Source organism: Paralichthys olivaceus, chromosome 4 (genome assembly GCF_024713975.1).
Source record: "Paralichthys olivaceus isolate ysfri-2021 chromosome 4, ASM2471397v2, whole genome shotgun sequence".
Lineage (NCBI taxonomy): Eukaryota > Metazoa > Chordata > Actinopteri > Pleuronectiformes > Paralichthyidae > Paralichthys > Paralichthys olivaceus.
This window is the reverse complement of record NC_091096.1, coordinates 1082501-1101681: the sequence shown is the minus strand read 5'-3', so window position 1 is coordinate 1101681 and position 19181 is coordinate 1082501. Positions and strand designations below refer to the sequence as shown.

Here is a 19181-nt window from a genome sequence, read left to right as displayed (position 1 = left end):
CGAAGTTTCCTCCGTCGGTCTGTTCACATTAAAAACAACAGAGCCGCTCATTGAAACTGTTTAATTGAAATACACGTCAGTACCATGAACACTTCAGTTTATCATCAACAGTACACAGTCTGCATACTTGAGTTTTGTACAAAGAGGTATCTAGTATATAAAAACACAGTACACAATAGTTACACATGAGACACACATGTACACGTCTGAATGCAGGACTTCAAGTGTCAGGAATCTGTCCGTGCTCCTCCTCCGTCACGCACACAGAACACGAACACACACAACTGGCATCAGCTGAACCGATGAATAACCATCGCTGGCATCAGGAGCGTCACGATAAATGAAAATGTGCTATGACTAATAAATACGCTGCGTCCACGTCCTGCAGGCGTGACGGCACGGCGCCAAACCACAGGCGGTGGAGTGGAAATGTACATTAGTTTTTTTTTGTTTTGAACTTCCTGTTGGGCCGTGAAACACAATTAAATAAGATTTCTGTGTCTGTATTAAATATTCTAGTCATGCAGTATATTCAGAAATAATTTAATAGAGCTTTTAATCGACTTCACTTTGTGTCCAACTCAACTTGTTGTTGGAGGAAGATTTTCTTCGTAAAAGTTAGTTTGGCTTTAAATGTGTTTTTGTCCTTTTCCGAATCTTTTCTTCGACGATGTTCAGTCGTCTGATAAATTGATTTTAGTTCTAACGATGAGTCGGGTCACATCATGTCAGCTGAACATAATAAAACCATTAAGAAGAGTAAAAATAATAAATGACTTATGAGTTAATACTTGGTGATGCTTTATTTTAAGGTGTCATTCCCAATTCATTTAGTCAAATAGAAAAATATATATTTTTACCGTTATAATCACAAGTAAAATAGAGAGTGACGAGTTTACTCTTTATCCTTTTAATCCAAATTAAATGTGTGTTTGGAAAATGATCTAGAAAAAAAAGACATGAACAAAGAGAAACTGTGTTTTTATGTGAATGTTGCAGTTGATTCATTAAAAGTCTGATGAGATGAGCAGATTTCATTTTGGATCATTAAAACTATCAAAGTGACAAATGGAGCGACGTGAATCCAAAGTTATTGGAGGAAGTTCTGCTTCTTAAAAAAAACCACTTCCAGCTCTTTATCCTCCTCATTATTCACAGTAACCGCTGCAGGAGGAAACACAGCCGTGTGCTTCCTGGTGCCGGAGTCGGGTGGAGGGAGGCGTCCTGGACTAGGAGGGTGGAGGTCGCACGGCGCGGCAGGAGTGGCAGCAGGCCTTGCTGTAGTACCAGTGGCTGCACAGGTTCACCTTCAGAGCCAGCAGGCAGTTGGTGGAGGGACGATCCTGGCAGCTCTCATCTGAAAACATCAGAAAACTTCTGAACGAGGAAACAGAACTGTGACACCAGAACCGTCTGCTCTCCTTCCACAAATATGTTGTTCTACATTAATGAAACGGTGGAAGAAACAAAAAGAAATCAAGAATTCAATATTCATCATAAGAAAACAATGGAAAACTTCCAAAGCGTCTTTATCTCCCCCTGGTGTCTGGCTGCGGTATAGGTCGTAAACCATCCTCCTCCATGTTAATAGACGGGACATGGTTAAATAAATGTTTGTCAAAGATGGTTTGTGTCATTTCAGGTAGATCTGACATCTTCTAGTTCTCAAGTCTTCATGGAATCGGATCAGACAGATCAGATTTCAGTGGTCAAAGGTCACAGTGAGGTCGTGAGTCTTTATTTACATATTATCTTTCTGTAACTTTCAGACTTTAATTTATTTGATCCTCCGACGACCTCGAGGACACGAAGAGAAACTTCAGTGAGACTTTTAAATCATTTATTCCAATGTTACAAGATCTTCTCAGTCCGGAATGAAACCAGAGAGCAATGACAGAGACGTGTCCGGCTGCTGAGAGAGAAAAGGTTTCGCTGTGGTTACCTGGCGGCTCGGTGGGACAGGCCTGCAGGGTGCACGTCTGTTTGGCCACAGGTTTGGTGAGGGGGTCGCAGCCTCGGACCAGCTCCCGGCCCTGGTAACACTTCACGTCCCTCATCCTCACTCCCACGCCACACGTCTTTGTGCACTGAGGGGACGCACGACCGAAACACAGACGTTACACCACACACACACACCTGGGGTGATATGTTCCCACACTCCCCATCCCTAAGTCTTATGTTCCCTGGGTCCCATGTTCCCATGTGTTTTAGGTCCCCAGGGTTCTATGTTCCCACAATGCTAAAGGTGCCAAAGGTCCTACGTTCCCTGGACACTGTGTCTCTGAGGTTGTGTGTTCCTCAGATTCACTGTATTTGACACTTCATGACAAAGGTTCCTCAGTTCTACTCGTGTGTGTTCTCATGGTACATGCACGTGTTGAGCTCACCTCCGACCAGGGCGTGGTGTACCATTTGAAGCACGGCCTCTCGAAGCAGGTGTTTTCGTCCTCCGGCTTCTCGCTGCCTTCGCACGCCTCCTCGTCAAAGATCTGGAACTTTCCTCCGCTGATACCGACGCACATGACCATCCTGTGCTTCACGCCGCGACCACAGGTGGTGTTGCACTGTCGGTCGGGACGATAAAGTTACCGACACAAAACCGAGAGACATTAAACTTTCTCGTTGTGTCAGACTGCAGCTCTGTTGCTCGGGGGCGGGACCACAGAGCGTCTGATTTCCGTTCAGACTCAAACAGGATGCTGAGTTAACTGAAGGGTTTCAGGAGAGGAGCTCACTTTACCTCAGACTTTTTACATTCGCAAACATTTCTTTATAACAAACCAGAGGAAAGAATCACTGCAGTTTAGAATCTAGAACAAGACGGTGAATAAAACAGGGATTTAAAGTGTAGTGAGAAATGAGGAGCTGGAATCTGAGCATCAGTGAAAAGTGAACCGGGTCTCACCCTCTCCCAGTCTTGGCTCAGCCAGTTTGGAGGACAGTCCCTCTCTCCACAGGGGTGGATGGCCAGCGGCTTGTTCTCCGCCGAGCACTGATTCTCCGGGACCACGCGACCGTCCGCAGCTTTACAGTACACATGACGCACCGTCTTCCCCTGGCCACACGACCCCGAGCACTGCGGCGACAAGAGGGCAAAGGTCAGAGCGCGTGATTCACGAGAAGCGGCCGCGTGCTGGCGTGTGTTTGTCCAACACGTGAAGTCAAATCAGGTCAGAGTGAAGTGTGAGGAGGGGCAACATGAACGACTCGTCTGAGGAAGCAGCTTCTCGTCACAGGTTCGATTCCCTGAGCGAACACTCGTTATCTGACACCAGAAAATAAATAACCTGTCGTACTTTTACAGAAGCATTATTTTGTGTCTTTACACGTCATGTCCTTGACCATTTAAATGAATAAATAAAATCTGAATAATAATCTGAACAAGAAAACAACTATGAAATCATAATAATGAATCAAACTGCCTGACAACATTAATACAAAAGGAGACCGTGGATGAACTGACCCTTCAAAATAAAATCAAACATGTGCAAACTGGAAACTTTGTTCAGATGCAGATGTCGGAGTTTCTGTATGAAACAGTTTTATCCAACTCATCACACAACAGAGGAAATTAAATGACTCAATAAAACCACAGATTTACTGCAGAGGATGTGACACTGGTTCTGTTCGACTGCACAGCTGAACACAATAAACCAGTAAATCCCAGTAAACTAGAAACACTCACAGTGTGTAAATAATAATAAATATGACTGACCCAACATTAGCTGTTGCACTGGGAGCCGTATTTCACAGGAACATTTCTCAGCTGTTCGAGCTCCCACCTGCTTTTTCCAGATTTGACTCGACGGTTGTAAATTAGACGTGAAAGTTTCCAGACGTTGACTTTGAATGGAAAATCATCAGAAACTACATTTGTCTGTTCAACACGATAAAAGCCACAAATTCACACAGTTTGTTCGCTGTAAAGACGGCGGAGGACAGGTGAGCAATCAATCTCAAAAACATTAGACGAAGGAAAACCTGTTTCAAATGTGAGGAATTTATTTTCTTTTATGAATGACTCAGACACAGGAAATAAGAATTATTCTAAGAACAAACCTTAAATCAACCAGATGGACTTTTCTTCACTGTCTGAGAAAACAATATTTATATCTGGATCTACAGTAACAAGTTCCTATTATTTATATTTGTCTGTAATGATCCATATTCACAGGTTTTTTAAGTAAAGACACTCACGGGTCCCCACTCGGACACGGTCCAGTGGCGTTCACAGGACGGACCGGTGCAGTTTTTGACGTTCGGTGGTTTGGTCATCGGGTCACATGGTGTGGTCTCATCGGTGCAGCGGACGTCCCGGGTCACCTGGGCTTTGAGGCCGCATTTCGCAGGACACTGGGTCGAGGACGGAGAGGGAGACGACTCAAGCTTTTTATGAGCAGAACATTTTAATCCAGACTCCTTGTTGCAGAACAGAGGTCGAGCTGCTTCAGGCCAAATATAAAGTTTTGCTTTTAATGAGCCTGAAATCAGACGGTGAAAACTCTCAGATTGGGAGAATCTGAATCTATTTTAAATATGTTTAATATGAACTGTGTTTAATATGGTGCAGTTTTATTGAATCCAGCGGCTGCTGGGCCTCGATGGAGGACTGAGCTCTGAGGGACGTCTCTGGAGAATCCATCGAGGTTTGCTCATAAAAATCAAACAGAACAAGAGAGAAAAAAAAAAAAAACTACATTTAAATGTGGAAAAACTAAAAACAGTCCGAAGAGGAGCGACTCCTCTGGTTTTGTTCTCATACCTCAGTCCACTCGGCCACCTCCCACTGCGGCCCGCAGGCCGGACTCTTGCAGGCCCGTCTCTCCACGGGTCGCTCCAGGTCGGCCATGGTGCAGAGGTCGCTGTAGACCGAGCTGTCCAGACCCGGCGACAGCATCTTCCAACAGCGGACCTGCCGGAACTGGAAACCCTCGCCACAGGTCCTGGAGCACTCGCTCCAGCTGCTCGCCTCCCACCTGAACATTCACCAGACGAAGCTTCTGTCCAGTTACATGCTAACATTTTATAACATACTACATACAACACTGTATGTTACACTGTGCATGTGTTCAGTATCTGTTCTTCTTACCTGGGCTGACACTCTCTGCCGATACAGAAGTCGTGGACGGGCTCGGGTCTGGTCAGAGCGTCACAGTACATGTCGTGCACCTCGACACCGTCATAGCGAACACATGAGACGAAGGACTTTGACACGCCTGGATCATGAGAAGCAAACGATACGCTGGAGGCTACAGAACATTTTATACACAAAGAAAACTTTAAGTGCTTCAAAGAGTTTTTCATCCAGAACAACGAGACAAAGAAAGTTCTGAAGGCAGCAGCAGGAATAAAAGTGTTGAAGTCATTGTCTCGCTTTATTTAAAATAAAAGCAGTTTAATCATGTCAAACATAAAGATCAGACAAAGCAGCTTCACGTTAAACTCAGTGTCTCTCTGACTCGTCTCTGAGCAGCAGAGTCGAGCTGCCGCTAACGTTCGCTCAGCTTCATTCTCTGAAAACTTCAGATCCGGACGTCCGACGCCTCAAATCCTTCACCTGCTTCAAATATAGAGATAAAAACCACCACGATATAAAAAGTGCATCATAAAAATGTGACTTTAAAAAAAAGTCACTTTTCACTCTTCGGACAAACACTGACACGTGTTCAAAGAGGATATGACGCCACCAACAGTGTGTGTGTGTGTGTGTGTGTTTGTGTGTGTGTGTGTGTGTTTGTGTGTGTGTGTGTGTGTGTGTGTGTGTGTGTGTGTGTACCTATAGAGCACGTCATGCTGCAGGGCTCCTGAGAGGAAAGTTTCCAGCGATACATGTCAGCAGGGCTCAGCTTCAGGTTCTTCTGGTAGAGCCTCTGATTCCCCCTGAGACACACACACACACAGACACACACACACACACACACACACACACACACACACACACACACACACACACATACTGTATAAGGAAAAGAAACTGTGTCTGCAGCAGAATTTATTTGTGTGTCATACAAGAATCTCACCACATTTTTGTCAGATACGACTGGAACACGTTCATGTAAAGACTCTGCAGGAGTTTGTGTGGCTCCACAAACCTTAGTGAGAAACTGGTCTCAGGACATTAGAGGACACCCAGCTATCACTCAGCTGATTCAACGTCGCAGCAGACGACGACGCTCTCACTTTGTTCATCACATTAAAGTCATGTGCACATTCTTGTCATGACGCCGGTCACTCTCCCTCCGACAGCTGCCAGACGTTTATTTGAAAACTTTGAGTTACACCTCATCACATGTTTTCCTCTCCAGAGGTGTTCACGGTCCGACAGCTCACTTTCCCCCCTTCGCATCATATTTTTCACTTTTCCTGCAAATACCTTGAGCTACTTGTTTGTGAGTGTGTCGTCCGCAGCAGAGCGGAGGGCGTGTCGGGTGTTTTACGGCGACTGGCTGCAGAGCTGCTGAAGCTGTGTTTGGACACGGAGCAGGGACATGAATTATAAATATGATGAATGTAAAAGCTGCTTGGACGACCTGTCTGTCTGTCTGCTCTTACTGTCTGTACTGTATCACCACAGTACCTCCTTCACCTGTTGTCTGTCTCCTCTGTGAGGACGTCTTCAGAGGAGAACCGCGTTGTCCAACATGTCTCTCATACAGAACCAGCAGCTCGACAGTGTCTGAACATCGAGGTTCAGTTTGACTCTAAAATAATTCAAACAGATCAGTGAGGAAACTGTTTTCTGAGTCCAAACTGACGGAGGACCTTCATACATCATCTGAAAACTATATGTCCTTCTCACCTTTGGCCTCTTGGGTTGTCTGGTTCTGTTAAATGACCTAATTGTGTTGGATTATCTGGGTCCATTGGGTCACCTGGTTCTGTTTCTGTTAAATCACCTGGTTCTGTTGGATCATGTGGTTTTTGAATGATATGGTTCAGTCAAGTTAAACCTGGGTCTGGTTTAGTCAGATTGCCTGATGCTGCTGGTTTACCTGGTTCTGTTGGAGCGGCTGGACGTCCTCCCTGCGTTCTGCACCGTCTTGTTCTGGTACACCGTGTCTCTGCTGTCATTGCGTTTGCGGCCCAGAGTGAATTCCAGCGTCTCGTTCAGACCAAACTCTCGCTCCAGGCTGCTCAGGTCCACGTCGCCTGGTCCCAGCTCCGACAAGAACAAGCCGCCGCCCTCAGTCAGCAGCTGATTGGTGGAGATGTTGATGAGCAGCTCGTCGGGGCTGATTCGTCCGTCCAGCAGGACCCTCCAGATGAGGTTTGGTGAATCTGGTCCTGAATCCAGGGCTCCACCGGCAGCGGCAGGGTTCACGGTGCTGCCTGTGTGACTGCTGTTTCCTTCTGATGGACGAGAGTTCATACAAAGAAAAGTGTTGAAGTTATGGGACATGAACCGTTTCCAAGGGACACAAGTAATTTGACACGTTTAGAAGTGAAGACGTCAGCGACCTGAGCTTCAAAACGTTTGCAGAGTGACTCCCGTCCAATAGGTGGGCTCCACCCCTGCACCTCCATATATGGTGACTTCTGGTTTCACTGGACGAAATGTCAAACTGAGGCTTCAAAATGGCCGCCCACAAACCAACAGGTGACGTCTCGGGGGAGTCGATGCTCGTGAATTAATGTTACGACATTTCAACAGATTTGTAATCAGAGATAAAATATCATTCAGTCTGATCCAACTTTGACCTGAGAGTTGAATCAACTTCTATCTGACACAGAAACTGAACAGACGCAACAGTGCGATTAATTCTGCGTCTACAGAGTAAACTGTTTATTCCGAGTATTACATGTAGAAAGATAATAAATTCATCTCATGGACATTTGAGGTTGATCTGATTTTTGCAGGAAATTTCAAGCGTGGATGAAAAGCATCAGGAGAAAACAGAGAAGGAAGACGAGAGGATAAACTCGTGTCCGTAATGTGACGTCAGGCTGTGTAGACCCGTCTCATCGCACCAGAGGCAGAAGTGGCGTAATGGCCCCGGTCGGTCAGCTGAGCGAGCTGAGAGCCGCAGGAAGGCCATTACCGCTCGTGTTTGCAATGCAGCTGTTTTTAAAAAAAGAAAAAACACCACGAAAGTCTGAATTTTTCATGGTTTCTCGATCTCCTTTATGTCTCTGTCCGATGAATAATGCAAAGATCTGAAGGGCCATCGCACACACGTCCAGAGAACCCGGCAGAGAAGAGGAGGGAGCATCTGACCCATTTTGTCTCGTCTGCTAATAAACCACTGAAGCCGAAGATTTATTTCTGGTCGAGTTCAGTCAATATGATCACTGATGTGTTGGAATCAACTTAAATATCAGCTGATAAGAATCCAAACAAAATACTTGATTACATATTAACTCGTTAATAATAATGTCTGACCCCAGTTTTTAAAGATGACGGCTCTCTGAAAGTTAAAACAAAATGTGTGAGTCGCCCCCTGGTGGCTGGCTGCAGTATAGCTCATAAACCTATTCCATGTTAGTCATTTGATGATCCTCCTCCAACGCTGCTGCCCAGATTCTGTCTGCAAATGACAGCATCAGCTCGAGATGGCAGAGTTCGTATCGAGGATATTTTGATACAAAAACATGAGGGTTTCAAAAACGTATTTATCTCTGAGTATTTCTGAAGTGAATCAATCGTAAGGTTTGTTATCAACATCCGTCTCTACCTGTGAACTTTGGGGCAGCCACTCCGTCCTGGTCGCAGTCGATGGCCGCCGCCTCCTCGTACACCTCATTGGTCTCTTGACCCTTCTGGCCGTCTGCGGCCCCCGGGTCCAGCTGGCCCTGAGGGCCCACCTGCTCATAGACACTGCTGTTAGGGGACAACAGCGTCCCCACCTCCACAGATGCCTCACCAGCCGAGGTGTCGGACCCAGTGTAGACAGGAGGAGGCGGGATGGGCGGCAGGGAGTCCCGCATGACAGTGTATTCGTAGGTGATGTACGGAGTTCGTCCGTTCTGGTTCCACACCTGAGTGAAGAGAAGAAGTTGAGTTAAGACAAAGTCTGGTTCATAAATCCAGAGTTGGTCCGATCGATCTGCTGGTTCTTGTGACGATAAACAAAGAGATGAACCAGCTCTTCCTTATTAAACAGTCTGTGATGAAGGAACACGTGAAGGGGGGGAGGGGAGATAACCTGAGACGTACCAGGATATTGATCGCCTGATCGATGGGGCCTTTGGCGACGATGTACTCGATCCCAGTCTCGTACACGTCCATGGGTCGACGGTACTTGAAGACAGCGCCGGCAGCGTGGAAGTTCTGAGGAGTGTCCACCTTGTAGGCTCCGTTGAAGAAGAAGTTTCCCGCCTGGTCGGTCACAGCTGTGGAGTAAAAGACACATGAGACATTTTCAAAGACCCTTAAGTCGCGTTTCGACTGCACGAACTTTCAGATGAAACCAGGAACTCATTGTGTTTCCACTTTAATTCAAGTTCCAGGGAAATTTAAGAACTCACCCAGAACATCAGCTGACTTCTTCCTCTCAATGATCTGGATGTCCCATGATCCTTCAGGGATTTGAGTAATAAAAGCGTAACCTGGATGACAACAAACCAGAATTACCTCTGATCTCTGTATTTCCTCTTTTTATTACACGTTAATTCTAAAGGAAAACTGAACTAAACTAACGCTCACCCAGAGTCGTGGCTCCGCGGCGGAAGTTTCCAGTGACTCTGCTGCAGCTGCTGCCGTCGCCCTGACAGACGCCGCACTTATCCAACGTGTTGGAGGAAAACAGAACTCCGTCACATCCGATTGGCTGAGCAGAAGAGCAGAGGAGGTGGAACTATAGAGGATATCACCGGTAATAACACGGTAACGATGCAGAGGCCAGTTGTTTGTGAGATCTGACTATTTTGGAAATAATGACTCTGACACTCAGTGTCTGTTTCTTCATCAAGTGTGTTTAGATCTAAATTATGTTTTGGTTTCTAGAAGATAACCGAGGTCGTCACTGACCTCACGGCTGACTACACGATGATGTTATTTTGTGAATATTTAACATTTCCCTCCGTCACTTCCAACCTGAGCACTGAGTGTCGGAAGTAAACCAGTAAAAATTTAAAAAGTAAATACGCAGCTGGACTCACCTCACACTTACCGTCCACGCAGACGCCGCGGTAGCTGCTGTACTTGCAGGACGTTCCGTCTCGAGCCGTCACCATCAGCTGCCTCTGGCCATCGGTCGTGGTGCAGTGGAGGTCACAGGGGTTGCTTGAGATGTGAACATAGTCGTCTGGAGGAAACACGGGTCAAATGTTTCTATCTTACTTAGTTCTAGTTCTCTTTACGGAGGACCTCGATACTTCACGATCGCCACTGCACACACTTTCTAAATTCATCACCACAAGAGGGCAGCATTTGTATCACAGATCATTGGAGTTATTGGTCCGAACATGGGACGAGCGTCACGAGTTTGTTCCATTGTTTCACTTGATCTGGTCAGTTTTGGTTTGGCATCGTAATTTAGGGACTAAAGAATTTTGTCTGACATACGTACGTCCTGTTGTCATCACCAACGTGGGCGTCGTCTACCTGTACTTGACTCTGATTGGTTTGTAGACAGCTTGTTGTCAGTTTTAAAACCATTGAATCATATCAGACTGTATCGTATCAAACTTTCTATAAAAGATGCTGCAGCTCAGCGAAGACCTGTCACCTCTGGTGTGTTTCCGGAGGTAATGGGAGGTTTCATGAGTGTTTTTACCAGGATACAGAGGTTTCCACTGGTAGTTCCTCCCACTGTAAAGCTGTGAGTTAAAGGACCAGCACTGCTCCTCTCTGAAGCTCCGCCCAGTGGCCGGACACTCCTGCAGAGCAGAGACACGACGCCGTTAAAAGTTTGTGTTCACAATTAAATTCTCTGCAAGTGTTCATTTGTTCGGAAATGGTTTTTCTGAGCGTGCACGATGACTCGTGGCGCCGCCCGGCTTTGCTTTCAGACGACCACGTGCTGTCACGGCCGGGAAGCTTCCCGCTGCGACCACAGTCTTCTGCTGTGAGCCAATCAGAAGTGGTTGTTGTTTTCATGCAGAGGGGAAGTGTGTGACTCACTTTAGTGTTGCAGAGGTGATACTTCTTAGCAGTTCCTGTGCACGTCATGTTGTCTTTACCAGCAGCAACTTTCTTTCTTTGGGAACAAACATGTAAAGAATTAATGACGACAACGATAATAATAATAACATTAGGTCCAAAATCTACTGCTAATGAAAAGTAAGATGTTGAGTTCACAGTCATGAGGGAATCAAGAGAAGGTGTGTGTGTGTGTGTGCAGACCTCTGTTTGAGGCAGTGTCTTTCTTGTGACATCACGCCACCTCCACAGGTTCGAGTGCAGGCGGTCCACTTTGCCCACTCCCCCCACCAGTACGTGGTCACCTCCAGCTCATCCTCCAGACTGTTGGAGGCCACACCCTCCTCCTACACACACACACACACACACACACACACACACACAGCCATGTCTCTAACATCTTTAATTAGGGACCCTTTTGTCCCCATAATGTGACTTTGTGATGCAGGTCCCCACAACAATGGTAAAACCTGCACACCACACACATTCTCCGCAGCTCTGCTCTTTCATTCACAGTTTTGAGTTGAGAGGCCGATTCACACACAGAGTAAATCTGTGAGTCGTGATCCGCACGTCAACATCCAAATTCAACCAGGTTCATTCGATGCTCACACGTTTCTTTCAATAATCACAATTAGGGATGAAGCTGTTAAGATGGTTCCCAACGGGTATCTGTACCGTTCCACTCATTAATGATGGTGACCGTGATTATCGTGGTGACTTGGTTGATACCGTCTCCAAGAAACAAGATGGGTACATGACTAGCTACTGTTAGCATCCACTGCTACGATATCGTGTTCAACAAACGCTGATATTTTGTCCCTACAGACGTCTGCAGTTAACGTTAAAGTCGTCCACCTGTCTCTTCCAAGTAAAAAGCCGGAGAATCTCACACTGAGCTGAAATTAATCGTTCGGCATCATCTACAGCCGATATCAAAGGATTCAAAGACCTTTGAGTAACCATGTTTTATAACTTACTTTTAATTTAAACCTTAAAGTTTTCAACGTTAAAAAAAAAAAAGCTTCTTAACAAACTAAAGCTTGGCTTTTGGCAATTTTATAATTGTTTTATTTAAATATATTACTTCATGAAATAACTTAAGTTTGTGTATCTGTACTTTTTCCAACACTTTGAGCACATTTTGACAAAACTGTTTAAAAATACTGTGATAAGAACCACGAAGTTTCACAGCGTTTCATCTCTAATTAACAATAACGGATCTTACATGTGTGGCTGTTTCCGTAACAGTAACGGTTGTAATAGACGTAGTGGATCAGCAGCCAATAGAATGACAGCGGACGAGCGTCAGAGCGTTTTGTTCTGAGGCTCCATCGTGTGAAGACGCTCAAACATTTCACACATTCCCGATGTGCAGCGGCAGCTTTAATTCAGGCCGATGGCTGCGTCCCGTCACTCGGACAGATTCATCGCAGTGACCACTGGAATGTGCACTGAGCTCCTTACACAAGGTGTGAGACAGAGCAGCTGCGAGAGAGGGCGAGAGACATTGGAAATACCAGACAAAGGGCGTAAGTGAGAGAGAGGGAGAGTGAGAAGAGGATGAGTCGACTGAAAAGTGGGAGATTTGACGGCGAATCGTCGCAGCGCTCAGATTCATGAGTTTATTTTTATTTCACTTTTTAGAAGGAAATGTTGCCGTTTGAACTCTTTGGAGAATATTGAGTGATGACGTCAGATCCAATGAATCTTCACTGGAAAACAATAAACAAGCAAAACAAAAATGAATTGATTACGTGGATTTTTCCTGTTGTTATAAAGACTTTGGTTCCTTCCAGCTGATTGGTTTAAACAAGTTCGAGTAAATAACTCGGCAAACCTGGCAAAGATGGAGTCTGGCTTCTAAGAAAAGCAGCTGCCACGCGGAGTTAGTTACGTTCAGACAAATAAAACTACTTTGCAAAGTTTAGGAGAATAAAAACAATTCAATGTAGGAGATTCGATTGTTATTGTGTGCAATCATTTAACAATTTCATTTCTTTTACATTTCAGTCCTGACTGATATCTGAACATGATGATATTAAAATGTGTATCAGTGAATGTGATCACATTAATGACACATGATGCAGACAACATGCTGTTGGGTTCAAAACAACTCGACTGTATTTGTTGAAATCCATGAGATGTTTGCTCCCTGCTTGGAGACTGTATTTTTATTAGCCAGCGTTAATACAAAAGAATGTGGTGCAGTCCAGGTGATAAGACTCAAACCTGAATAAGTTTGGCAAATGCTCAGAGGAACTCAAATAAAAGCAAAAAGTCATTAATAACGAGGGATTTCTGAAAGTTACATTAAAAAAAACCCTTTAAAGAACAAACTGTTCACTGCAGAAAAACCTTTAACATCTTAGAATCAGTTTGATAAACCAGTTTCTGCTTCTCAGAAAAAGTGATGGAGTTCTAACTCAACACTCTTTGAAAAGAAGTTGGACCCAAAGTCCTGTGATCAGCGGCTCAAAGACTTTTATGATCATCTGCAGGAGCTTCGACACAGAACCTGATTCAGTTTGATTCATTTTGTCCGGTTTCATCACGATCTGCACAGAAACGTGAGAGTTTGTTGAAACCAACAGTTTTTCAGTGACATCAGCAGAGAGTTGTGTACCTGAAGCCCCCTGGTGGACAGGTTCCCCACAGACACTGCCAGCGTCAGAAAGCCCAGCAGGACCACACCCGACTCCCCGCATCGATTCCATGACCTCACCCTCATCCTGGTTCATCAGAGAGAGAGAGAGAGTGAGAAAGAAATCAGATCATTGCTGGTGTCGACCCGAACCAACAAACTGAACCTTGTGCACAAAGTTTAAAATATACAAAATACTTCAAAATATTACAATATGCATTTGGAATATTGGTGTTTTTTAACTCTTCAAACCGTCACGATTACTTCAACACACACCGAAGGAATGAAAAGTGAAGGTGTTGGTCTTGATGAGCTGCTGTGAGGAAGCTTCATCACGCTCCGGTTTGTTTTCTTCTCATGTGGACTGAGACAGGAGACGATGTCCAGAGTCTTTGGAGCCTGGAGTTGGTTTGTGAGCTGCTGTTTCAGAGCCTCGAAGTTTCACATTTTCTTCAGCTCCATCTTACGGTTCAGAAGTCACCATATTTGGAGCAGCGGTGGGTGGAGCCTGTCTAAGAGCTCGAGGACACTGCACGCCCACCTGCCACCTGCACCCATTGGACGGTACTAGCTGTCAATCACACTGTGGCTTCATGGCCTGTTTGACTCCCTCGATCATCAGCTGGATTGAAGAAGACTTGAAAACTACAGATTGAGACATAAACTCCGGCTCGATTTATTTGTTTGCTAACACACGAGCACACAGAACAGAATTCACCAGCTCCGGAAACAAGTGAGCGATTCTGCTTCACGTCCACAAACTGCTTTTCTGCCTTCGTGCTCCAGTGCTACTGATAGAAAACAGGTTTGAGGTTTTACATTACATTAACTTTTATATGCAGTTTATGGTTTAACCTAAATCTCCTGTTTGTAATGAAAGAAAAAAATCTTTTTTTCACCAGACACAGAGCGGCTACTGTTCCGATGAGTCTGGCCCAGAAACGTGTCTGTGTTTCTAGAAGCAGCAGTGATGAGTCTTTAACAAAGGCTGAAGGGTACGAGAGGAAATCTCATGACCACTAATGACTTCTTGTGGTATTAGAAAACCCAGGTTCAGGCACTCATGCTGAATAGCGGATGAAAGTGTATCGCTGAGACGTGTGGGTGTTTTTTCATGTCCTTCCAAATTGAGGCCTCTCATGCTTCCAAACCCACAGACGGGCCTGAAGCTGGATTTATTTTATTTTTCTTATGCCACAGGAACACATTTGCGGTCGTAATATTTTCTCCCTGACTCCTCGGTGAAATCTCTCGCCTCACTGGATGTCTGTGGCTGTTGGGGGGGGGGGGGGGCTGCTACTGTATCACAGATGGAGGAGGATGCTTCACAGTAAATCAAGGTGACTCAAGATGACGCACACACGCACGTAACTGCAGAGGAAACTCAAGCAGCAGAAAACTGCACCAGCTCGCTCACGTTAGCTGTTTTCAGAACTTTATGGAAAACTGGGTGTTTCACACGTGAAGAAGCAGCACGAGATTGTTCCGGTCAGACTCGTTCACATCAACGGGAAAACGTGGGGAACGTTCAGCACGTCGACAGCGGCGTCGGCTGTTATCACCCAAAGCTCTGGAATCTCATCGTCTTTCCAAGCTGACGTCTTCCTCTTCATCAGCTTCTCCTTCTCATCCTGAGATGTTTCTTTTCTTCCAGTTTCACGTCCGTCACGTGTTCCAAACGTCTAAGTGTCCATAAAGCTCGTACCTGCATCATATTATTGCCTTAATTGCATTAGAGTTGTTCCCACAGACGCTGGGAGCAGAAAGATGTTCTGGATTACAGCATCAGGTAACCCAGTATGCACTGTCACGGCTCCAGGCACGTCAGAGCCAAACAACGGCACGTTCTCTCAGACAATGCACACTCGGGCCAGGGGCGGCGTGCCAGCGGCAGGTTTTTGAATGTGCTGGCAGCGTTTGGCGTGCTGGCGCTAGCAGCAGGAGGGTGACACAGACGGGCTGTTGAGAGGCCACAGGTGTTGGAGACGGGAGTTGGACAGAAGAGGGGCCCGTGTTAAAGTTAAACAAGCCTCAGTGTGCTGGAAGGACCGAGGCAAGTTTCCTAGGACTTTCCACAGGTGGACCTTTGTGTGGCTGAGCTATAGGAAGTCTGCTTCAGACTATAAGGAAGTGTAGATGTCTGCATGTAAAGGCTAACATGAACAGACACAGGAAAAGGAGGGAACGTAAAAAAAAAACCGACTCAATGAAGCCTTTGATTTGGAAACTCTGCAGAACGGAGCCTCTGGAAATGTGCATCTCGCTCCTTTGTGGCGGTTTGAATTCACAGAAGACACAAAAACAACTCAACCACTCCTGCAACTAAACTTCTCTTGTTGTTTATACGATCTTTGTAAATGTGTAGTTTGAATGTCTCGCTGTGTCAAACAGCTGTTGAACTTCTGTTTCTCTATCTTTGAACTCAACTGTAGTTTAGAAGTTTCGAGGAATCGTTGTGTGTCTTTGTGTCTCTGTGGTGTAAAAGTATCGTCCAGTAAAAACACTCTAGTGCAGTTGTTTTAAAGACGACGCTGACGCTTGAAGGATGATTTAAAGTTAACAATGGGAGCAGAGATACCAGGCCAGACTTTGAGATGCACACAAATGCACATCTGCAATAAACATCTGTTTAGACGAGCACATGTGTCATCTGTTCGTACCAGGACTCCACATTGTGTATTTCATTTTATATGTTAGTGGACACATGATTTCATGCATTTGTGATTTTAATGTGGCTCTGTTCAAGTTTCACATGAATAAACTTTACGTAAACACAAACGAACTGTAAATACACACGCGCATAGTTAGAATTCATTCTAACTTACTGACAAATGGACCCTCAATAAATAACAAGTCCAATATAATGAATTGAACTTCTTGTATGTCTCTCCCCTGATTCCACAAACATCTGAACATCTCACATGTTCAACATTAATACCGGGGCAGTCTCTTCGAAGCTCTTTTCAACTTTCCCTTGAGGTACTTGTCGACTATCGGACTCGTGCCGGTATTTAGCCTTAGATGGAGTTTACCACCTGCTTTGGGTGTGAAGTGTGGAAGTGTGACCTCAGTGATAAACTGATCCACCACATCCTTTAGATTTTAGAGTATCTCTGTTTCACCGGACTGACACAGACATTCACAGGCGCAGCAGATGCTGATCTCCGTCATGGCAACGACATTCATGGAGTCACTGCCTCTTCAGCAGTTTGTCCACAAAGTAAAAGCACAGCGTTCGACGGAAGCTGCGAACGGCTCGCTCACTGCCGGTGACTTCGAAGTTCAGCTTTGACCACGTTAGTTAGAAAACACAATAACTCTGGATACATTTTCAACCATTGGAGCTGAAACCTCAGGGAAACTCTGTCGGTCGCAACGTCTGAATCAGCAGAATTCGAGGGAACGTATTCCAGGAGGCTTTGTGCTGCACATGTGCACACACACACACACACACACACACACACACACACACACACACACACACATAGACACAGACAGACAGAGCTTCTAGGAAAGGGCTCATAGTACATCCCGTGTCCTCAGGTCCAGTTAGGCAGCCTTGTTAAAATAAGCAAACAGCTCGTCTCGCCCTGTTTGCAGTCTGGCTTTCTCTGGCACTAAATATTGGTGACAGGTGTCTTAAAGCAGGCGCAGCCGCACCTGGACTTCATTATCCAACCAGACACACACACACACACACACACACACACACAGACGGACACACAGTCAGACACAGCTACACATGTGAAGGCATTGTGCCAGCAGCGTGAGCGAGTGCACACACATACACGACGGCCACCGTGCACGTGGCTCACGCTTAAGCCTGGGCCACGTGCTCGTACAGGTATGCAAATGTCCCTGCATGAATGTACACACTCAGAAACACACTCCCAGCCTTTCTCTCACTCTCACCCTCACTGCGGCTGACGGACCATAACACACACAACATATCCATCGTCTGACTTTCAACCTAAAGCCTTTAATGGTGTCTGGAGGACAGGGACTGACGAGAGAGGACAGGGACAGACGAGAGGACGTGACTTCGGTTGCGTTGTTTCGCTGAGGAGTCATCACTTTGACAAACGTTCCTCAATTTACCACAATCAACCTCACTTTTCCAACCTCAGCGCCCTCATCAGTCCACAGTGTCTCCACAGGTCAGACATGGATGCAGATATGTCTCGTTCCAATTAGCCGTAATGTTCTCAATTCACCACGGTAGCTAAACTTTGATCAACCGCCCTTGTTTTGCCACAGCGCCCTCAGTGGGTCAGTTTTGAGTGTCGCCACTTTTTGGAAATATGAAACTTTTTCTGAAAATGTCCCCACTTCCTCCAAATGTCCTGTTTTTGCTACAGTAACAAAGAGCCTTTGGCAGTGTGGCTGAAAGTTCTACACTTGACGGCAGCGTCCACGCTTTGGACAGCCATCATCTTTGTGTCTTCGCTTTACCAGAACGTCCTCACTGTGTCTTCAGTCAATCTCCTTACCGCCCTGAAACAGTCTCACTTTGTCCTCGCTTTGCAAAGACCCTAGTTGTACGATCTCTTCCCTTTGCTGTGATGTCCCACACTTTGCCGAGATGACTTGACTTTAGACTCTGTACTCTAACTTTGAAAAGGCCCTTATTGTTGCACCGTCTGTCAGTGTCAGTGTCTCACACTTCAACACAACGTCCTTAATTATTCTACAGTATCTTCATTTTTTTCTAAAATGTCCACATTTCTCACTAAACACACTTTGGTCCTCACAGAGATAAAACAACCAAAACCTCTTTCAATTTCAAGAACACACACACACACACACACACACACACACACACAGTTGTCCTTTCCCCTCTTGCTCGTCCAAACAGGGTCTTCCTCCTTCCTCCTCCCCTCTGCTCTGGGCAGTTCCCTGAGGACAAAAGTAAACACCGTCCCCTCATACTCCCGGGCCTCCCCCCTTCCTCCTCACCCCTGTAATGTCCCCACCCCAAAAACCTCCCCGGGGCCCCTTGCCTCGCCGTCCTCTTGTTTTTGTAGCACTGGCAGCCTCAGCAGACAGACAGACAGATGGACTCAGTGAGGTTGAGCTGCAGCAGGACGGTCAGAGCGATACGTCAGGTCAAGTTTATTTTCTAACTCTGGATATCAGCGAGAACCCGAGACACCTGCAACATGAACATCCAACTGAACTGATGAGCCAGTTACTCAGTCGACGGAAAAGGAATCTGCAACTCTGATGATTTCAATATTAATTATTAAAATGATGAACAAACTTTACACATCGACGTTTCAGTGACGGCAGAAAAAATGACCTCGAAGTGATTCTGTGTCTCATTTAACAAATTAAAATAAACATATTTAATTTGATGAGAGATTCATTAATACGAAAACAACCACAGACACACACTCATATCTCTGCTAGATATATAGATATATATATCTATACATCTATATATCATGTATCGTGAGT

The 19181-nt window shown here is 45.6% G+C and overlaps 1 protein-coding gene across 3 annotated transcripts in view; it reads right to left on the bottom strand.

The window, feature by feature from the left end:
* Positions 1-47: 47 nt before the first annotated feature.
* Positions 48-19181, bottom strand: part of adamtsl2 (ADAMTS-like 2) — a 21410-nt gene continuing 2276 nt past the window's right edge. For 2 of the 3 annotated variants that reach the window (XM_069523210.1, XM_069523209.1), the window contains exons 2-19: positions 13707-13812; positions 11285-11427; positions 11063-11138; positions 10716-10818; positions 10099-10244; positions 9644-9767; positions 9466-9546; positions 9155-9330; positions 8673-8976; positions 6993-7350; positions 5777-5880; positions 5090-5216; positions 4763-4976; positions 4198-4353; positions 2906-3076; positions 2388-2564; positions 1943-2087; positions 48-1357 (exon numbers count right to left, since the gene is read on the bottom strand). In XM_069523210.1, coding sequence (XP_069379311.1) covers positions 1230-1357; positions 1943-2087; positions 2388-2564; positions 2906-3076; positions 4198-4353; positions 4763-4976; positions 5090-5216; positions 5777-5880; positions 6993-7350; positions 8673-8976; positions 9155-9330; positions 9466-9546; positions 9644-9767; positions 10099-10244; positions 10716-10818; positions 11063-11138; positions 11285-11427; positions 13707-13811 — 2838 coding nt within the window. In that variant the 5' untranslated portion in view covers position 13812 and the 3' untranslated portion in view covers positions 48-1229. Of the gene's footprint in view, positions 1358-1942; positions 2088-2387; positions 2565-2905; positions 3077-4197; positions 4354-4762; positions 4977-5089; positions 5217-5776; positions 5881-6992; positions 7351-8672; positions 8977-9154; positions 9331-9465; positions 9547-9643; positions 9768-10098; positions 10245-10715; positions 10819-11062; positions 11139-11284; positions 11428-11758; positions 12012-13706; positions 13813-19181 lie in introns of those variants that run through there. The other variant, XM_069523211.1, reaches the window with a different exon arrangement.